We start from the raw sequence: 21433 nt of genomic DNA, 5'->3' as shown, positions 1-21433 counted from the left end.
CTTCTTCTTTTTTTCAGTGATTTTTTTAATTTGCAGTACGTTTTCAAATCGGTTGTACAGCCAGACCTATTTGCCATTTATTTTGCCTCATCCCTCTCAACCATACAATTGCTCAATTCCTCATCAATCCACAGGGGTTTAACAGTTTTTACAGTCATTTTCTTAATGGGTGCATGCTTATTAGTAACTGGAATAAGCAATTTCATAAATGTGTAAAGTGAAGCGTCTGGTTGCTCCTCATTACACACCATGTACCAATAAATATTATTTACATCAACAACATAGGAATCGCTACAAAACGTATTGTATGACCTCTTATACACTGTATTAGGCCCAGCCTTTGGAACTTTGGTTTTCCTACATATGGCTACTACATTGTAATCACTACATCCAATGGATTTAGATACGGCTTTTCAAACACATTTATTTCTGCAGCATTAGTAAAGATGTGATCAATACATGTTGATGATTTAATTCCTGTGCTGTTTATAACTACCCTGGTGTAGGTTGATTGATAACCTGAACCAGGTTGCAGGGACTAGTTACAGTTTGAAGCTTTCTCTTGAGTGGGCAGCTTGATGAAAGCCAGTCAATATTTAAATCACCCAGAAAATATTCCTCTGTTGATGTCACATACATTATCAAGCATTTCTCATATGTTATCCAGATACTGACTGTTAGCACTTGGGGGTCTACAGAGACTATATTGAGCATACAGAGCCTATTTTGAGCCGGATTTCTCCTGCAGGGAGGTGGTTGATGGTGGTTGGTGGTTGATGCTGGAGTAAAACGTGCTTTTATAAGCCCATTCATTGCCCAACAATTTCAAATGCAATCGCCTGTTAAAAACTGTTTCTATATGTGCTCAGGCACGCACTTACTCAACATGATCAGAACAGAGAAACCAGACACATGCTCATTGCTCACATGGAGCACTCCAAACAAAAGGCAAATGAACTAATTACAAATCTAGAAAATGATTGTTATGAAATCAACCAAAACTTCTCACAAGTGTAGCAGCTTGTGAACTCTCCAAAAAACATTACCACTCCAAGAATGAGAATGGTAAATGACTGTAATTAATACATGCATTAACATAAATTAATGTAACCAAATGATCAGGATAAACGGTACATTTACTACTGGTGACGTGTAATGGGGAATATATATTTTTTTAAATCAAAGGGCAAACAATTCACAAAATGAAACAATGAATGCGCAAGAATTGGAGGGAGACAGCTGAGCCATTCTGGAGAGCGACTCGCCTATATCGCCACACACCCCTCCCCCTCTTCTTGTCTCAACATTTTAAATTACACTCAAGACACATTAGCTTCACACATATTTTAAAGATGCTTTTCACTGATAAGCGAAACTCAATAATCAGCTATGCCTATTGTCACGCACGCTGCCCAAATAGTGGGCTTCTCAAATAGGCCTACGAGCTTGTGATTTGAAACATTCCACAGCAATTTTTTAAAAGAATCTATTGATCCTCTATTCTTCTGTGGCCAAGTAATGCTTTCTGGTGAAGTATTTTGAATGATTTTATTTATAGACACGATTCTGTGTATAAACAGGAGTAATTATATAATTTATTCTCATTTATTACCATTTACTTCCTTATTGGACCCACCGCTATGACATTTCTCTCCTGTTCTATTGGTTTTCATATTTCTTTTGTTGTCCAGAAAACAAAGGAACAATCCCAGTCATATTACCTCTTTCTAAGTTTCTAACAGTGATTTTTTATCTCTTTCACTAATGGAACCGCTATCAGGTGCCCTGTTTAGAATGGTGTTTTCCCAGGTGTTCTGTTTAGAATGGTGTTTTCCCAGGTGCGCTGTTTAGAATGGTGTTTTCCCAGGTGTTCTGTTTAGAATGGTGTTTTCCCAGGTGTTCTGTTTAGAATGGTGTTTTCCCAGGTGTTCTGTTTAGAATGGTGTTTTCCCGGGTGTTCTGTTTAGAATGGTGTTTTACCAGGTGTTCTGTTTAGAATGGTGTTTTACCAGGTGTTCTGTTTAGAATGGTGTATTCCCAGGTGCTCTGTTTAGAATGGTGTTTTACCAGGTGTTCTGTTTAGAATGGTGTTTTACCAGGTGTTCTGTTTAGAATGGTGTTTTACCAGGTGTTCTGTTTAGAATGGTGTTTTCCCAGGTGTTCTGTTTAGAATGGTGTTTTACCAGGTGTTCTGTTTAGAATGGTATTTTCCCAGGTGGTCTGTTTAGAATGGTGTTTCCCCAGGTGTTCTGTTTAGAATGGTGTTTTCCCAGGTGCTCTGTTTAGAATGGTATTTTCCCAGGTGGTCTGTTTAGAATGGTGTTTTCCCAGGTGCGCTGTTTAGAATGGTGTATTCCCAGGTGTTCTGTTTAGAATGGTGTTTTCCCAGGTGGTCTGTTTAGAATGGTGTTTTCCCAGGTGCGCTGTTTAGAATGGTGTTTTCCCAGGTGTTCTGTTTAGAATGGTGTATTCCCAGGTGTTCTGTTTAGAATGGTGTTTTCCCAGGTGGTCTGTTTAGATTGGTGTTTTCCAGGTGGTCTGTTTAGAATGGTGTATTCCCAGGTGTTCTGTTTAGAATGGTGTTTTCCCAGGTGCCCTGTTTAGAATGGTGTTTTCCCAGGTGCCCTGTTTAGAATGGTGTTTTCCCAGGTGTTCTGTTTAGAATGGTGTATTCCCAGGTGTTCTGTTTAGAATGGTGTTTTCCCAGGTGGTCTGTTTAGATTGGTGTTTTCCAGGTGGTCTGTTTAGAATGGTGTTTACCCAGGTGGTCTGTTTAGAATGGTGTTTTCCCAGGTGCGCTGTTTAGAATGGTGTTTTCCCAGGTGCGCTGTTTAGATTGGTGTTTTCCCGCGAATCGCCTTATGGCAAAGGTTTGAAAACAACCTTTTATTGGCTGCTTCATTACACGAGTTGTTGAGATGCATTACCTTAACATCCTGTTAAGATGCATTACCATAATCTAAATGTGATCTCTGTCATTCTGAGCATCGTGGGTTATGCACCCAATGCATATGGGTCATGTATATTTTGCAAATGGCCGGTAAATTAAAATCTTCCCGGTCACGTTGTCCGGTGCCACATTTTCCTAACAGAAACCCATGCACACCTATATGTGTGTGCGTGCATTATGGGGCGGCAGGGTAGCCTAGTGGTTAGAGCGTTGGACTAGTAACCGGAAGGTTGCGAGTTCAAACCCCCGAGCTGACAAGGTACAAATCTGTCGTTCTGCCCCTGAACAGGCAGTTAACCCACTGTTCCCAGGCCGTCATTGAAAATAAGAATGTGTTCTTAACTGACTTGCCTGGTTAAATAAAGGTAAAAAAAAATAATTAAAAAAAAAATGTATTTGAGGGGCAGAATCATTAATAAATATGTTATACACCTACACACAGTTGAGTGATATGATTTCCTTTGTGTGGGGTCACATCCCTCTAGGACTACTCCTACACACACACTGATGGTGTCATCACTCAGGATCAGATGACAGGGTGTGGCTGACACACTACCCCCTGCAGTAAGTAGCATAATAGGGTAACTAACGTGTGTTGCGCTTGGTGCCCAAAAAGGGCATTCTGAAATTAAATTGTGACACATAAAACAATACTTTATTTAGGTAGTTGAATGGACAGCAATACAATTTCTCCACCATCAAATTGAAAAACAAAGTATGGAATTCTGTCGTCAGGAGTTTCCCATCTTAATGTAATATCTTGGTGAAATGTCTGGTCATCTTCCCTATGAGTAGAGTTCTTACCTAACAATGTATGGTGCTTTGTGCACTTGGGAACATGATTCATTTAGCTAATCCATTATCAACTGTTATGTAACAGAACAGAACGATGTAAAGGGCAGGTCATGGGTGGTTGGTCTTCACTTGGACGTGGGGGTGTGTTTGTTTGGAGGGATAGTAACTAAGCCCACTTACGCACACTTGGACCTCAAACCCTAACATTCCCCAAATTCCAAAGCACACACAGACACAGATGTCAGGGCATCTAGAGGTAGCCATTATGTGTGTATTAAGGATGGGTAGGTGTGTTATTGGGGGGGTGCGGAATCCCCCAGTGACATCATAGCATGGTGGTAGGCTGTGCCAGTTGAGGATATGCCTACTCTGCCTGTTCCTCTGAAGTAGAATGTGGGAGTCTGTATGTTCACCATTTCATAGCTTGATAAAGGACAGGATGTATTCCAGGAAAAAGTGTGTATTCTTCCATTTAATTAACCATGTTTAACCAAACAAAAACAGAAACCAGTGTTATTTGATCGCTGAAATAGGGGCTTAGGCATTTGATCTCACTGGGTTTTTGTTGTCTGTTTTTCTCTCTGTCTAGGAGGGCACGTCCAAATTTGCCACCCTGGAAATAAACCCCAAACGAGCCCAGAAGAGACAGCAGCAGCCCCGAGACCTGGTAAGGACATTAAGATAGAAGGAATGCAACAAAGGAGGGGGAGATTGACTGGACAGAGAGAGAGAGAGATAAAGGACTAAAAAGATTGATGAGGAAGATAGAAAAAGTGGCTTTAGGGAAATGGAGGATGACATGAAAAGCAGGGAGGGAGTGAAGAGAGAAATTAAATGACCTGGCAGACAGAGGGCAGGAGAAGAGAGTAAAGGGGAGCTCAAAAAATGAAAGTGAAAGCGTGAGAGTCAGAGAGAAAAAGAGAGAGAGGGATATGGAGGGGAGGGAAAAGAGAGAGAAGACAGAGAGATGGAAAGAGAGAAAAACAGGGAAAGAGAGAAGGGAGAGAGAGATAGAGATATACAGTTGAATTCTGAAGTTTACATACACTTAGGTTGGAGTCATTAAAACTCGTTTTTCTACCACTCCACAAATTTCTTGTTAACAAACTATAGTTTTGGCAAGTCGGTTAGGACATCTACTTTGCAAGAAACAAGTCATTTTTCCAACAATTGTTTACAGACAGATTATTTAACTTATTATTCACTGTATCACAATTCCAGTGTGTCAGAAGTTTACATACACTAAGTTGACTGTGCATTTAAACAGCTTGGAAAATTCCAGAAAATTATGTCATGGCTTTAGAAGCTTCTGATAGGCTAATTGACATAATTTGAGTCAATTGGACGTGTACCTGTGGATGTATTTCAAGGCCTACCTTCAAACTCCGTGCCTCTTTGCTTGACATCATGGGAAAATCAAAAGAAATCAGCCAAGACCTCAGAAAAAAGATTGTAGACCACCACAAGTCTGGTTCATCCTTGGGAGCAATTTCCAAACGCCTGAAGGTACCACGTTCATCGGTAACAAACAATAGTACATACACCATGTATGTACACCATGGGACCACGCAGCCATCATACCGCTCAGGAAGGAGACGCGTTCTGTTTCCTGGAGATGAACATACTTTGGTGCAAATCAATCCCAGAACAACAGCATAGGACCTTGTGAAGATGCTGGAGGAGACAGGTACAAATGTATCTATATCCACAGTAAAACGAGTCCTATATCGACATCAGCAAGGAAGTTACACTCAGCAAGGAAGTTACACCAGCTCTGTCAGGAGGAATGGGCCAAAATTCACCCAACTTATTGTGGGAAGCTTGTGGAAGGCTACCCAAAACGTTTAACCCAAGTTAAACAGTTTAAAGGCAATGCTACCAAACACTAATTGAGTGTATGTAAACTTCTGACCCACTGGGAATGTGATTAAAGAAATTAAAGCTTAAATAAATCATTCTCTCTACTATTATTCTGACATTTCACATTCTTAAAGTAAAGTGGTGATCCTAACTGACCTAATACAGGGAATTTTTTACTAGGATTAAATGTCAGGAATTGTGAAAAAGTGAGTTTAAATGTATTTGGCTAAGGTGTATGTCAACTTCCGACTTCAACTGCCTGTTTCAAGAGACAGATAGGGAGAGAGAGAAGGAGGTGCCAGATGTAATGAAAGCACTCCGATCTTGGCCCTATAGACAAGACTGGCGGGAGTAATTGGGTTTTGTCAATTAACGCGGGTAAGATCCATCGAACAGAAAACAAGCAGCCCCTCTCTCTGTTCTCACTGAACTCTGCTGACGCATTCACTTTAACACACATACACACACACACACACACAACACACAGGTGTGCATAGTCATTCATAGACAAACACATACACACAAACAAAACGCTCTCCACTTGCCCTTTCACTCTCACTTGTCTTATCCTCTTTAAAATCACTGTCTTTGAAATTGGCCCACTTTGTAGCAAATGACTGTCATGGATGTATCTAATATAGATAGCTTAGAGGAGCAGTATTTTTCTTTTCAAAATTCATAGTTATTTGCTCTCTATCGGTGGAGGATAGAAGGGAGACACACCTTGTCACGCCCTGGCCTTAGTTATCTTTGTTTTCTTTATTATTTTGGTTAGGTCAGGGTGTGACATGGGGGATTTATGTGTTTGGTCTGGTCTAGGGTTTTTTGTATGTTTATGGGGCTGTTCCTTTCTAGGTAGTTTGTATGTCTATGGTTGCCTAGATTGGTTCTCAATTAGAGGCAGCTGTCTATCGTTGTCTCTGATTGGGAACCATATTTAGGCAGCCATATTCTGTGGGTACTTTGTGGGTGATTGTTTCCGTGTCTGTGTTTGTTTCGATTTTCACATTTATTGTTTTGCATTTTGTAGTGTTCTCGTTTGTCGTCTATATTAAAGATATTGAACACTAACCACGCTGCATTTTGGTCCTCCTCTCCTTCAGCGGAAGAAAACCATTACACACCTATCTAGTGGTTATTTATGGAATCATTCTTACTCGCAAAAGGCTCACAGCTCGTTGATCCAGAGCATCTCAAACATGCATAATGGGTGACTTGTCTGGTGAATATGCAGGCCATGGAAGAACTGGGACATTTTCAGCATCCAGGAATTGTGTACAGTCGTGGCCAAAAGTTTTGAGAATGACACAAATATTAATTTCCACAAAGTTTGCTGCTTTAGTGCCTTTAGATATTTTTGTCAGATGTTACTATGGAATACTGAAGTATAATTACAAGCATTTCATAAGTGTCAAAGGCTTTTATTGACAATTACTTGAAGTTGATGCAAAGAGTCACTATTTGCAGTGTTGACCCTTCTTTTTCAAGACCTCTGCAATCCGCCCTGACATGCTGTCAATTCACTTCTGGGCCACATCCTGACTGATGGCAGCCCATTCTTGCACAGTCAATGCTTGGAGTTTGTTAGAATTTGTGGGTTTTTGTTTGTCCACCCGCCTCTCGCGGATTGACCACAAGTGCTCAATGGGATTAAGGTCTGGGGAGTTCCCTGGCCATGGACCCAAAATATCGATGCGTTGTTCCCCGAGCCACTTAGTTATCACTTTTGGCATTGTTCCTCACCAAACTGTTCCTGGGTGGTTGGGAGAAGTTGCTCTCTTAGGTTGTGTTGGTACCGTTCTTTATTCATGGCTGTGTTCTTAGGAAAAATTGTGAGTGAGCCCACTCCCTTGGTTGAGAAGCAACCCCACACATGAATGGTCTCAGGATGCTTTACTGTTGGCAGGACACAGGACTGATGGTAGCGCTCGCCTTGTCTTCTCCGGACAAGCTTTTTTCCGGATGCCCCAAACAATCGGAAAGGCGATTCATCAGAGAAAACGACTTTACCCCAGTCCTCAACAGTCCAATCCCTGTACCTTTTTCAGAATATCAGTCTGTCCCTGATGTTTTTCCTGGAGAGAAGTAGCTTCTTTGCTGCCCTTCTTGTGACTTAGGCCATCCTCTAAATGTCTTCGCCTCCCTGTGCGTGCAGATGCACTCACACCTGCCTGCTGTCATTCCTGAGCAAGCTCTGTACTGTTGGTGCCCCGATCCCGCAGCTGAATCAACTTTAGGAAACAGTCCTGGCACTTGCTGGACTTTCTTGGGCACCCTGAAGCCTTCTTCACAACAATTGAACCGCTCTCCTTGAAGATCTTGATGATCCGATAAATGGTTGATTTAGGTGCAATCTTACTGACAGCTATATCCTTGCCTGTGAAGCTCTTTTTGTGCAAAGCAAAGCAATGATGACGGCATGTGTTTCCTTGCAGGTAACCATGATTGACAGAGGAAGAACAATTATTCCAAGCACCACCCTCCTTTTGAAGCTTCCAGTCTGTTATTCGAACTCAATCAGTATGACAGAGTGATCTCCAGCCTTGTCCTCGTCAACACTCACACCTGTGTTAACAAGAGAATCACTGACACGATGTCAGCTGGTCATTTTGCATGTTAAAAGGGACTTTGCAATTAATTGCAATTCATCTGATCACTCTTCATAACATTCTGGAGTACATGCAAATTGCCATCATACAAACTGAGGCAGCATACTTTGAAAATTAATATTTGTGCCATTCTCAAAACTTTTGATCACGACTGTAGTAGTGATATGCAACTTTATGTAACGGTTTTCGTCTTCATACGAAGGAGAGTCGGACCAAAATGCAGCGTGTAGATTGCGATCCATGTTTTAATGAACAAACGTAAAACACGAATCAATGCAAACACTACAAAATAAAGAACGTGATGAACGTAACGAAAACCTAAAACAGCCTATCTGGTGAAAAACACATAGACAGGAACAATCACCCACAAACACACAGTGAAACCCAGGCTACCTAAATATGGTTCCCAATCAGAGACAATGACTAACACCTGCCTCTGATTGAGAACCATATCAGGCCAGACATAGAAATAGACAAACAAGACATCCAACATAGAATGCCCACCCAGTTCACGTCCTGACCAACACTAAAACAAGGAAAACACACACAAACGATGGTCAGAACGTGACAGTACCCCCCCTCCAAGGTGCGGACTCCGGACGCACAACTTAAACCTATGGGGGAGGGTGTGGGTGGGCATCTGTCCGCGGTGGCGGCTCTGGCGCTGGACGTGGACCCCACTCCATAACAGTTTTAGTCCACCTCCTTAGCGTCCCTAGATAGGTTACCCTCCTTAAAGACCGCTCGGGACAGAGGGGCAGCTCGGGACAGAGGTAGCTCGGGACTGATGGGTAGCTCAGCACTGAGAGGAAGCTCAGCACTGAGAGGAAGCTCAGCACTGAGAGGAAGCTCAGGCAGGTGGTTGGATCCGGAAGAGTCTGGTCGACTGGCGGATCTGGAAGAGTCTGGTCGACTGGTGGATCTGGAAGAGTCTGGTCGACTGGCGGATCTGGAAGATTCTGGTCGACTGGCGGATCTGGAAGATTCTGGTCGACTGGCGGATCTGGAAGAGTCTGGTCGACTGGCAGATCTGGAAGAGTCTGGTCGACTGGCAGATCTGGAAGAGTCTGGTCGACTGGCAGATCTGGAAGAGTCTGGTCGACTGGCAGATCTGGAAGAGTCTGGTCGACTGGCAGATCTGGAAGAGTCTGGTCGACTGGCAGATCTGGAAGAGTCTGGTCGACTGGCTGCACCATGATGACTGGCAGCTCTGGCTGCTCCATGCTGACTGGCTGCTCCATGCTGACTGGCAGCTCTGGCTGCTCCATGCTGACTGGCTGCTCCATGCTGACTGGCAGCTCTGGCTGCTCCATGCTGACTGGCTGCTCCATGCTGACTGGCAGCTCTGGCTGCTCCATGCTGACTGGCTGCTCTGGCTGCTCCATGCTGACTGGCTGCTCCATGCTGACTGGCTGCTCCATGCTGACTGGCGGCCCTGGCTGCTCCATGCTGACTGGCGGCCCTGGCTGCTCCATGCTGACTGGCGGCCCTGGCTGCTCCATGCTGACTGGCGGCCCTGGCTGCTCCATGCTAACTGGCAGCTCTGGCGGCTCCTTGCAGACTGGCAGCTCTGGCGGCTCCTTGCAGACTGGCAGCTTTGGCGGCATCCTGCAGACAGGCAGCTCTGGCGGCTCCTTGCAGACTGGCAGCTCCTTACAGACTGGCAGCTCTATGCAGACTGGCAGCTCCTTGCAGACTGGCAGCTCCTTGCAGACTGGCAGCTCTATGCTAACTGGCAGCTCTATGCTAACTGGCAGCTCTATGCTAACTGGCAGCTCTATGCTAACTGGCAGCTCTGAACAGGCGGGAGACTCCGGCAGCGCTGTAGAGAAGGAAGGCTCTAACAGCGCTAAACAGGCGGGAGACTCCGACAGCGCTGGAGAGGAGGAGGGCTCCGACAGCGCTGGACAGGCGAGGCGCACTGTAGGCCTGATGCGTGGTGCTGGCACTGGTGGTACTGGGCCGAGGACACGCACAGGAAGCCTGGTGCGGGGAGCTGCTACCGGAGGGCTGGGGTGTGGAGGTGGCACAGGATGGGTTAGACCGTGAAGGCGTACTGGAGATCTTGAGAGCGGTGCTGGCACAGGACGTGCAAGGCTAGGGAGGTGCACAGGAGGCCTGGTACGTGAGACTGGCACCATCTTCACCAGCCGACTAACACGCACCTCAGGACGAGTATGGAGCGCTGACCCAGGTGCCATCAAATCCCCGACACGCTCCGTCGGGCGAATTCCATGTTTAAAACACCAACACAGCAACTCCCTCATTTCTCTCTCCTCCAATTTCCCCATTAACTCCTTCACAGTCTCTGTTTCGCTCACCTCCAACACCGGCTCTGGTTCTGGTCTCCTCCTTGGCTCCTCACGATAAACAGGGAGAGTTGGCTCAGGTCTGGCTCCTGACTCTGCCGCACTCTCCCTGAGCCCCCCCCCAAGACATTTTTGGGGCTGACTATGGGGCCTCCGTCCGCGCCGCCTTGCTTGCTTCGCAAACTCCATTCTCCTATATCCTTCCGCGCACTGCTCCATCGAATCCCAGGCGGGCTCCGGCACTCTCCCTGGGTCGACCGCCCACCTGTCTATCTCCTCCCAAGAAGTATAGTCCATACTGTACTCCACTTTGGGCTGTTCTTGCCTGTTGACACGCTGCTTGGTCCCTTTGTGGTGGGTGATTCTGTAACGGTTTTCGTCTTCATACGAAGGAGAGTCGGACCAAAATGCAGCGTGTAGATTGCGATCCATGTTTTAATGAACAAACGTAAAACACGAATCAATGTAAACACTACAAAATAAAGAACGTGATGAACGTAACGAAAACCTAAAACAGCCTATCTGGTGAAAAACACATAGACAGGAACAATCACCCACAAACACACAGTGAAACCCAGGCTACCTAAATATGGTTCCCAATCAGAGACAATGACTAACACCTGCCTCTGATTGAGAACCATATCAGGCCAGACATAGAAATAGACAAACAAGACATCCAACATAGAATGCCCACCCAGTTCACGTCCTGACCAACACTAAAACAAGGAAAACACACACAAACGATGGTCAGAACGTGACACTTTACAGTTTCATTTGACTGTAATTACAGTGTAGTCATATGGTCAGTTGTGCAATTATTAAACTGGGAACAATAGCCAACTGGAGATAGTTATTTAACCTAATCATTGTACACAGAGGGAGATTAATAAATATTTTTATTTATTTTCATCTACATGTGTCCTCAGCGGGGGAAAAAGTCTGTAATGCATTATTTCATCACTAGCAAAGTCATGCACACACACACACTAACCCCAGTCTCTGTCTGCCTGTGTGTGTGTGTATTTCAGAGTGTGATGCAGGGGACCATTCCCTACCTGGGTACTTTCCTGACAGACCTAGTCATGATGGATACTGCCATGAAGGACTACCTGGACGTGAGAGTCACACACACGCACGCACGCATGAACACACACCTTCTTAAACAATTTCTGTTCTAAAGAACATATTTTCTTGCTTACAGGGAGGGCTGATACATTTTGAGAAGAGGAGGAAGGTAAGGAATGCAACATGTATTTAATGTGTGATGATGATGAAGATGAACACCGCATACTTACCCTTATATTTCCTCTGGTCTTGTAGGAGTTTGAGGTGATTGCCCAGATCAAGCTTCTGCAGCTGGCCTGCAACAATTATAACTTCACCCGCAACAAACGTTTCCGACAGTGGTTCTCCTGTGTGGACAAACTCACTGAGGCTGAGAGGTAAGAGAAGGAACAGACTATTCTGTTAGAAATACATTAAATAATATTTTCATAAACACTAGAAATAGATTATGGTGGGTGTGACAAACAGTATGTATTAGAATTAGAATGGGAGAGAGGAGAGGATTATGAGAGGGACAGTGGAAGAGAGGGAAGGGGAGGACTAGACACTTGAAAAGACAGGAACACACACATACTCTTCTTCGTGTGCTTTCCACAGCTACAGTCAGTCGTGTGAGATCGAGCCGCTGTCGGAGTCGGCCTCAAATACTCTGAAAAAGAAGAACACAGGAATCATCAAACGCTGGAGCGAGTGAGTAAAGAAGGAAATCCTCCCAAAATGATTGCAGAAAGTATTTCCGCTCAATGGGTGCAATATGGGTCCGATTCAGTCTTAGGAATTTAGGAATAGGTATTTAGGAATCATAGAAAACAGATTTGGAGATCCTTTACGCACAAAAGAAAGATTCATTCTGAAAATTGCCACATTCATTTCTTCAACCGATTGTAATATTGGAAGATTAGTGTACAAATAATTAGAATAGGGAGAATAGTGTGCAATAGTAGACTATACCCTCCTCTGTTGCCTGCACTAACCATGGAACTGTGTGATGACACAGCCAAGTATTGTGCCTTGCGTTGGGTTCAAACTGTTATGGCTTGGTCTGAGCTCCATATTGATTTAATTAGCCTACATGTATTTACAGAGGAGGCAAATGAAGGTAAAGGAAATGTAATTAAATGATCATGTAGGCTATACCAACTGAAGGGAACTAACAGTACATTTTCAGTTGAATATGTGTGGTTATTAGGCCTAGTGACGTTCAATACTTATAGTGGCTAATATTTAACATGATAGAAATAGGGAAAAGAGTATGTCGGGCTAGCCTATAATTAAGACATTCGAGAGTGCCTACTTTACTGTGGGAAAGTTGATATTTTGATATGATTCAGTTTGTTGCCATATGACTGGTTTCACATTTGTCTCCAGTGCTCATAATAAGACAATATAGATCTAAAACAAGTGTAATTTATATTTACAATCCCCTTCTCCAAATGGATTACTCATTTACTTACCTCTGATCAATAGCTTTGTAAGTTATAAATTACAGTGCATGGAAAATTTTATTATTTCTATTGAAAAAATGAAGTAGGTGCTTTTCCCACCAGTATGTTCTCTCGACCTTATTCATGGTTCCATCACGCGTAAAGGTGGTGGAGTTATTAGGGAATTAGTCAAGGTCAGAATATGGTGTATCCGTAGACATACCTCTGCCACACCTTCAAGTTTCCAAGTTTTAATGTCACATGCACAAATACACTGAAATACCTTTCTTGCAAACTCAAAACTTAATAACAATGTATTACTAGAAAAACCCCACAAGAAATAAAAAAATAAGAAATATGAAAGTAAGTAAGTGTTAGGTTCTAATTTTCAGAGTAAATAACTCACGGACACCAGAAAAGCTTAACCATGTTTAATTATTACCAAAGGGACGATACAGCTGCATTCAGACAAAAACATGTTTCCACCACCACAAGTATACAGTGGGGAGAACAAGTATTTGATACACTGCCGATTTTTGCAGGTTTTCCTACTTACAAAGCATGTAGAGGTCTGTCATTTTTTATCATAGGTACACTTCAACTGTGAGAGACGGAATCTGAAACAAAAATCCAGAAAATCACATTGTATGATTTTTAAGTAATTAATTTGCATTTTATTGCATGACATAAGTATTTAATCACCTACCAACCAGTAAGAATTCCGGCTCTCACAGACCTGTTTGTTTTTCTTTAAGAAGCCCTCCTGTTCTCCACTCATTACCTGTATTAACTGCACCTGTTTGAACTCGTTACCTGTATAAAAGACACCTGTCCACACACTCAATCAAACAGACTCCAACCTCTCCACAATGGCCAAAACCAGAGAGCTGTGTGAGGACATCAGAGAAACAATTGTAGACCTGCACAAGGCTGGGATGGGCTACAGGACAATAGGCAAGCAGCTTGGTGAGAAGGCAACAACTGTTGGCGCAATTATTAGATAATGGAAGAAGTTCAAGATGATGGTCAATCCCCCTCGGTCTGGGGCTCCGTGCAAGATCTCACCTCGTGGGGCATCAATGATCACGAGGAAGGTGAGGGATCAGCCCAGAACTACACGGCAGGACCTGGTCAATGACCTGAAGAGAGCTGGGACCACAGTCTCAAAGAAAACCATTAGTAACACACTACGCCGCCATGGATTAAAATCCTGCAGCGCACGCAGGTCCCCCTGCTCAAGCCAGCGCATGCCCAGGCCCGTCTGAAGTTTGCCAATGACCATCTGGATGATCCAGAGGAGGAATGGGGGAAGGTCATGTGATCTGATGAGACAAAAATAGAGCTTTTTGGTCTAAACTCCAATCGCCATGTTTGGAGGAAGAAGAAGGATGAGTACAACCCCAATAACACCATCCCAACCGTGAAGCATGGAGGTGGAAACATCACTCTTTGGGGATGCTTTTCTGTAAAGGGGACAGGACGACTGCACCGTATTGAGGGCAGGATGGATGGGGCCATGTATCGCGAGATCTTGGCAAGGTATCGCGAGACGATTGAAGATGGGTCATGGCTGGGTCTTCCAGCATGACAACGACCCGAAACACACAGCCAGGGCAACTAAGGAGTGGCTCCGTAAGAAGCATCTCAAGGTCCTGGAGTGGCCTAGCCAGTCTCCAGACCTGAACCCAATAGAAAATCTTTGGAGGGAGCTGAAAGTCCGTATTGCCCAGCGACAGCCCCGAAACCTGAAGGACCTGGAGAAGGTCTGTATGGAGGAGTGGGCAAAAATCCCTGCTGCAGTGTGTGCAAACCTGGTCAGGAACTACAGGAAACGTATGATCTCTGTAATTGCAAACAAAGGTTTCTGTACCAAATTTTAAGTTCTGCTTTTCTGATGTATCAAATACTTATGTCATGCAATAAAATGCAAATTAATTACTTAAAAATCATACAATCTATTTTTCTGGATTTTTGTTTTAGATTCCGTCTCTCACAGTTGAAGTATACCTATGATAAAATATTACAGACTTTGTAAGTAGGAAAACAGACATTACATACATGCTTTGTAAGTAGGAAAACCTGCAAAATCGGCAGTGTATCAAATACTTGTTCTCCCCACTGTATATTCTCCACTTTAGGCCCCTCCTCCTTCTCTCCACTCCTTACATCTTATGGTTTCGACAGGAAGCGGGAAATCGGGTAATAAACCATAATTTCTACCTTCAGGGGATCTGACCTGACCTCAACCCCTCCTTTGCCTAATCGACATATGTCCATCCGCTTCCCCTATAGCAATCCTGTGACTTTCTCCCATTCACCCAACACGTTCCAAAGCCATCTGTCTCCTACAGATAACCATTAACTTCGGATATAAAAACCAGTCACTTTCACTCCTTTATATGCTATGCTTCTGAGTATTACAATGTTCCAAGTTTCACCCAGAATCTAACATAAGTAGGTAAGCATTCTAGATACAGGAAATATATATTTTTATGTCAGTTCCAATACCATATTTACAATGTGCAGGGATACTTGAGTGATGGAGGTAGATGAGTATAGCGGTAAGGGGACAAGGCAACAGGATATAAGATTAGCAGAGTAGAAGCAGCTTGTATGCGAGTGGGTTTGTGGGTGTGTAGAGTCAGTTTAAATGTGTGCGCACATTATGTGTAAGTGAGCAAATGATGGAGTGAGTGTTTGTGTGTGTTCATTTATTCCATCTCCACCTCAACCCAATGGCGAGTGAATAGCATGCTGTTCTCATGCTTAAATTCAAGGTCAGAATACGTGTATCGAGGAAAGTGCATAAAAAGGGAATTACATTCCAATTACGCGTGCTTAACTCGGGCCGGAATTCCCTTCTAATGATTTGCAGTCGATTTGTGTCAATGTTTCATTTATTTAACTCATTCTTCTTTCTCTTACTCTTCCTCTCATTCTGCATTTTCTTTGCCATCTCTCCCTCCTCCCTCTCCATCCCATTCCTTCACACCCTCTTTCAGTCGCCAGCCGGCCAGCTCGGAGCCAGGCTACTGCAGTGCGGGCAGCTCTCACTCCAAGTCCTTTGACCAGCTGCGCTACGCCCCCTGCTTGGGGGGCTCAAGTGGAGGTGGAAGGGGTGACGGAGCAGACTCCCTGAGCGTCACCTCAGCCGGCTCCGGCAGCTCCGACGTCGAGGAGATAAATATCAGCTTCATCTCCGACTCGCCTGACGCCCACGAGCGAAAGGTGAGAGAGATGTTTTATTTATCCATTTATACTGGAAGGTAAGTTAAGAATACACAATTTACAATGAAGACATGTCAGAGGACAGTGTGCTATTGAATTCTGTCATTGTTGATGTCTGTAAGCAGGAAGTTGCTCCACTGTGTAAGATGTTGATGTCATATCATTGAGTCTACCTTTAAAGACCATGATACCAGAATGATCACTATAGCGGTACTACTGTCATAGCATAGTATAACTCTTCCAGCCCACAAGAAACAGCCCATGTGAAGCCCACTGGTGACTGTAGCTCTTAATTCCTTTTCTATAGACCTCCACGCCTTCCGTAAAACATTCCAATTCCACGTTAGGGAAGTGCGGCCCCTTGCCTGACCTGGCACCCACGGTACTATTTACTACTTCCTGTACCATATTTCTGTTTCACCTACACTAGCTTGTGGCACAGCCATTTCACACTACCATCAAAGGACTGTGCTGTTTGCACTGTTTCTATCTATCTGTGTGACGTCACCATTACATCATCCCTGTAGCCATTTTTGGGGCGAGAATGGCGTGTGCATGTTGAGTAGTTTTGATTCATGCGTCTGCTCACGTTGATCATCATCGCACTTTGACCTGTTTGTTTTGACTGGTTTCATTTGTTGTGTCTTTAATTGGGGATGAAGAGTTCACCTTGTATCCATACTGCTCATAACAACTCAATAGAAGTAGCATTGTGGGTTTCACCCGGTCGCACATTCATCACTCCATATTTTTCATTGTGTTTTCTTCATGCATGTCATGTTAATTTTATTTTATTTTTATTTCACCTTTATTTAACCAGGTAGGCAAGTTGAGAACAAGTTCTCATTTACAATTGCGACCTGGCCAAGATAAAGCAAAGCAGTTCGACACATACAACGACACAGAGTTACACATGGAGTAAAACAAACATACAGTCAATAATACAGTATAAACAAGTCTATATACGATGTGAGCAAATGAGGTGAGATAAGGGAAGTAAAGGCAAAAAGGCCATGGTGGCAAAGTAGATACAATATAGCAAGTAAAACACTGGAATGGTTGATTTGCAATGGGAGAATGTGCAAAGTAGAAATAAAAATAATGGGGGTGCAAAGGAGCAAAATAAATAAATAAATAAAATACAGTAGGGAAAGAGGTAGTTGTTTGGGCTAAATTATAGGTGGGCTATGTACAGGTGCAGTAATCTGTGAGCTGCTCTGACAGTTGGTGCTTAAAGCTAGTGAGGGAGATAAGTGTTTCCAGTTTCAGAGAAGATGGCATGTTCAAGTCATGCAAGCACTATCCCATTACTCATAATGTAAAACAACACCAGTCACAATTCCAGTGTTCCCAAATGTTTGTCAAAATACACTGGAATTCATTCAACAGTTTCCAAACATGTGAAATGTACCTGTTTAAGATGCATTGCTTTCCTTGATTGCATTTCAATAGTCCCCCTTCTCTCTTGGTCTCTCTCCAGTTCTGGGAGTCCACTTCTCTGTCCTCCTTGGACGCCTCTGGTGTGGGATCTGGCTCGGGCTCCAGCAGCGCCTCCTCCTCCTCCATGTCCTCCACGCCCGTGGTAGGGGCCGGCTCCCGCTCGCACAAGCGCTCCGTGTCAGGTGTGTCCAACTACTCGTCGCTGTCACTGCCCCTCTACAACCAGCAGGTGGACGATTGCTGCATCATACGGGTCAGCCTGGACGTGGACAACGGCAACATGTACAAGAGCATCTTGGTGAGCTGCTGCGTTCGTGATGATTATGGTAGATTGGAAAGAGAAATTCCCTGCCAATGTGTTTGGTGGTTGTGGGGTCTGGTTGAGCCAATCCCAATGTCTTAATGTGGTCATAATGTGATCTCCAGGTGACCAGTCAGGACAAGACGCCGGCGGTGATCAGGAAGGCCATGGTGAAACACAACCTGGACCGGGAGAGAGCGGAGGACTACGAACTGCTGCAGAAGATCTCTGAGGAGAAAGGTCAGTCAGCTGTCTGTCATGCTCACCTCAAGACTGGAATCTGAAAGATACAGTGCCTTGCGAATGTATTCGGCCCCCTTGAACTTTGCGACCTTTTGCCACATTTCAGGCTTCAAACATAAAGATATAAAACTGTATTTTTTGTGAAGAATCAACAACAAGTGGGACACAATCATGAAGTGGAACGACATTTATTGGATATTTCAAACTTTTGTAACAAATCAAAAACAGAAAAATTGGCAAAATTATTCAGCCCCTTTACTTTCAGTGCAGCAAACTCTCTCCAGAAGTTCAGTGAGGATCTCTGAATGATCCAATGTTGACCTAAATGACTAATGATGATAAATTACAATCCACCTGTGTGTAATCAAGTCTCCGTATAAATGCACCTGCACTGTGATAGTCTCAGAGGTCCGTTAAAAGCGCAGAGAGCATCATGAAGAACAAGGAACACACCAGGCAGGTCCGAGATACTGTTGTGAAGAAGTTTAAAGCCGGATTTGGATACAAAAAGATTTCCCAAGCTTTAAACATCCCAAGGAGCACTGTGCAAGCGATAATATTGAAATGGAAGGAGTATCAGACCACTGCAAATCTACCAAGACCTGGCCGTCCCTCTAAACTTTCAGCCCATACAAGGAGAAGACTGATCAGAGATGCAGCCAAGAGGCCCATGATCACTCTGGATGAACTGCAGAGATCTACAGCTGAGGTGGGAGACTCTGTCCATAGGACAACAATCAGTCGTATATTGCACAAATCTGGCCTTTATGGAAGAGTGGCAAGAAGAAAGCCATTTCTTAAAGATATCCATAAAAAGTGTTGGTTAAAGTTTGCCACAAGCCACCTGGGAGACACACCAAACATGTGGAAGAAGGTGCTCTGGTCAGATGAAACCAAAATTGAACTTTTTGGCAACAATGCAAAACGTTATGTTTGGCGTAAAAGCAACACAGCTCATCACCCTGAACACACCATCCAAACTGTCAAACATGGTGGTGGCAGCATCATGGTTTGGGCCTGCTTTTCTTCAGCAGGGACAGGGAAGATGGTTAAAATTGATGGGAAGATGGATGGAGCCAAATACAGGACCATTCTGGAAGAAAACCTGATGGAGTCTGCAAAAGACCTGAGACTGGGACGGAGATTTGTCTTCCAACAAGACATTGATCCAAAACATAAAGCAAAATCTACAATGGAATGGTTCAAAAATAAACATATCCAGGTGTTAGAATGGCCAAATCAAAGTCCAGACCTGAATCCAATCGAGAATCTGTGGAAAGATCTGAAAACTGCTGTTCACAAATGCTCTCCATCCAACCTCACTGAGCTCGAGCTGTTTTGCAAGGAGGAATGGGAAAAAAATTCAGTCTCTCGATGTGCAAAACTGATAGAGACATACCCCAAGCGACTTACAGCTGCAATCGCTACAAAGTATTAACTTAAGGGGGCTGAATAATTTTGCAAGCCCAATTTTTCAGTTTTTGATTTGTTAAAAAAGTTTGAAATATCCAATAAATGTCGTTCCACTTCATGATTGTGTCCCACTTGTTGTTGATTCTTCACAAAAAAATACAGTTTTATGTCTTTATGTTTGAAGCCTGAAATGTGGCAAAAGGTCGCAAAGTTCAAGGGGGCCGAATACTTTCGCAAGGCACTGTACAAACCTCAGAGTTGATGCATTTTGAACTACATTCTAAAGTTACAAACATTTCCGTGTTCCTAACCCATTTCCAATTTGTTCCTATCTCTGGTCCTACTGTACTTTTTTTTGAAATATCTGTACACTATAAGCCTTGTCTAACTATCTCTCCGTCCATCTTCTCAACCATATTTTAACATTCCATTTTGTCTGTTGGTTCAATGTGTCTTTTAACCATACCTGTGTTTCTTTTGCAACCCCTTCCCTCCACAGAGCTGAAGATTCCAGACAATGCCAACGTTTTCTATGCCATGAACTCCTCGGCCAACTACGACTTTGTCCTGAAGAAACGTGGCTTCCCCAAGGTGGGCCGGACCAAGCATGTGGCCAGCTCCACACTGCCGCGCATGAAGCAGAACGGCCTGAAAATCGGCAAGGGCATCTTCTGAGGGGCTACACCATGTCCTCGCCCGCCTCCCACTTCCTGCTGGGCTCTCTGGGTGCCATCTTTTAGTACCACCCTTGATGTGCCATGGTAGAGGGGCCAGCCGCCAGCTCGGTCTTGTGTTCGGCGTCTGAGCGTCAAAGCCTCAGAGGACTAATTCAGCTGAGTGGGATGGAAAGCACTATAGGCCAATGAACTTGCACAAATCACTCCCTGTTAGCTTCAGCTCTCTGTGGACGTCCTAATCGATAGTGAGCACTCAAGAAGGAAAACTGAGGGAAAATGGTAACTGTATTTTATCCAGGTGCGTCTGAAAATGCCTTCCCTCTAAAGGAGTTACACTCCCTGTCATTTCTACAGAACCCTCCCTCAGCCGATGCAGCGTGTGTGTGTGTGTGTGTGTGTGTGTGTGTGTGTGTGTGTGTGTGTGTGTGTGTCAAGCACTCAGAGAAAGAGCGAGAGAGAGATGGACAGAGATGGAAACATGAATGTTGTATTGTGAAATGAACCGTGGTCTTTAAATGTCTAGTCTTTTTGTTCTATGTAGTGTAAAGAAAAAAACATGAATGAAAGGACTGTTCTGGTCTGCTCCCTCCTTTATTTCTCTCTTTCATTAAGGCCTGTTTTCCTAGTGTACCAGGGTAGGGGTCAACTTCATTTCAATTCAGTTAATTCAGGAGATAAATGAAAGAGAGGAAAAGAAAGAACTCTAATTAAAACATACTGGTCCACTCCGCGTTTGCCAAAGAGCAGAGAAGAGTGGACTATGAGATATGATCATAGACCGTTTTTGGGAGCATAGAGATTGTAGTGGGGGAGTGAGTTTGCTTGCTGTTGAGAGATTCCTTGCACAGATGTGTGATTTTTTGTCTATGACTCTGATAGAAGATAATCTGATATGACGAGTCCTTGGTTTGTAGTACCCCATGTCTATCCATTTCTTACAGTATTGCAGCACTTATGATCAAACCTAACGTCCCTAATTATCAGCAGCCAGGTCAGTGGTATTGTGGATTACAGTGTTAAAGCCTGTGTTCGTGCTCAAAGGGTTTTCTGAAATGATTGACTTTTTGAATGTGACCGTGTCACACTGTGTCCAGTGCATGACAGTAAACATTCTAAAAG

At 43.9% G+C, this 21433-nt stretch overlaps 1 protein-coding gene across 7 annotated transcripts in view; it reads left to right on the top strand.

Annotated features, from left to right (window-relative positions):
* LOC110509485 (ral guanine nucleotide dissociation stimulator) overlaps window positions 1-20906 on the top strand; it is a 202458-nt gene extending 181552 nt beyond the window's left edge. For 4 of the 7 annotated variants that reach the window (XM_090227330.1, XM_090227329.1, XM_036967706.2 and 1 more), the window contains 10 exons: window positions 4335-4412; window positions 11552-11638; window positions 11725-11757; window positions 11844-11965; window positions 12186-12278; window positions 16015-16240; window positions 16548-16622; window positions 17721-17978; window positions 18107-18221; window positions 20137-20906. In XM_090227330.1, the coding sequence (XP_090083456.1) occupies window positions 4335-4412; window positions 11552-11638; window positions 11725-11757; window positions 11844-11965; window positions 12186-12278; window positions 16015-16240; window positions 16548-16622; window positions 17721-17978; window positions 18107-18221; window positions 20137-20312 (1263 nt within the window). In that variant the 3' untranslated portion in view covers window positions 20313-20906. The remainder of the gene's footprint in view (window positions 1-4334; window positions 4413-11551; window positions 11639-11724; window positions 11758-11843; window positions 11966-12185; window positions 12279-16014; window positions 16241-16547; window positions 16623-17720; window positions 17979-18106; window positions 18222-20136) is intronic. The other 3 variants (XM_090227332.1, XM_090227331.1, XM_090227333.1) reach the window with 1 other exon arrangement.
* Window positions 20907-21433: the final 527 nt, after the last annotated feature.

The sequence above is a fragment of the Oncorhynchus mykiss genome, chromosome 29 (genome assembly GCF_057628025.1).
Source record: "Oncorhynchus mykiss isolate SJ-2025 chromosome 29, ASM5762802v1, whole genome shotgun sequence".
NCBI classification, from domain to species: Eukaryota; Metazoa; Chordata; class Actinopteri; order Salmoniformes; family Salmonidae; genus Oncorhynchus; species Oncorhynchus mykiss.
The sequence above is the reverse complement of the archived record's forward strand: the minus strand, read 5'-3'. Positions and strand labels throughout refer to the sequence as shown.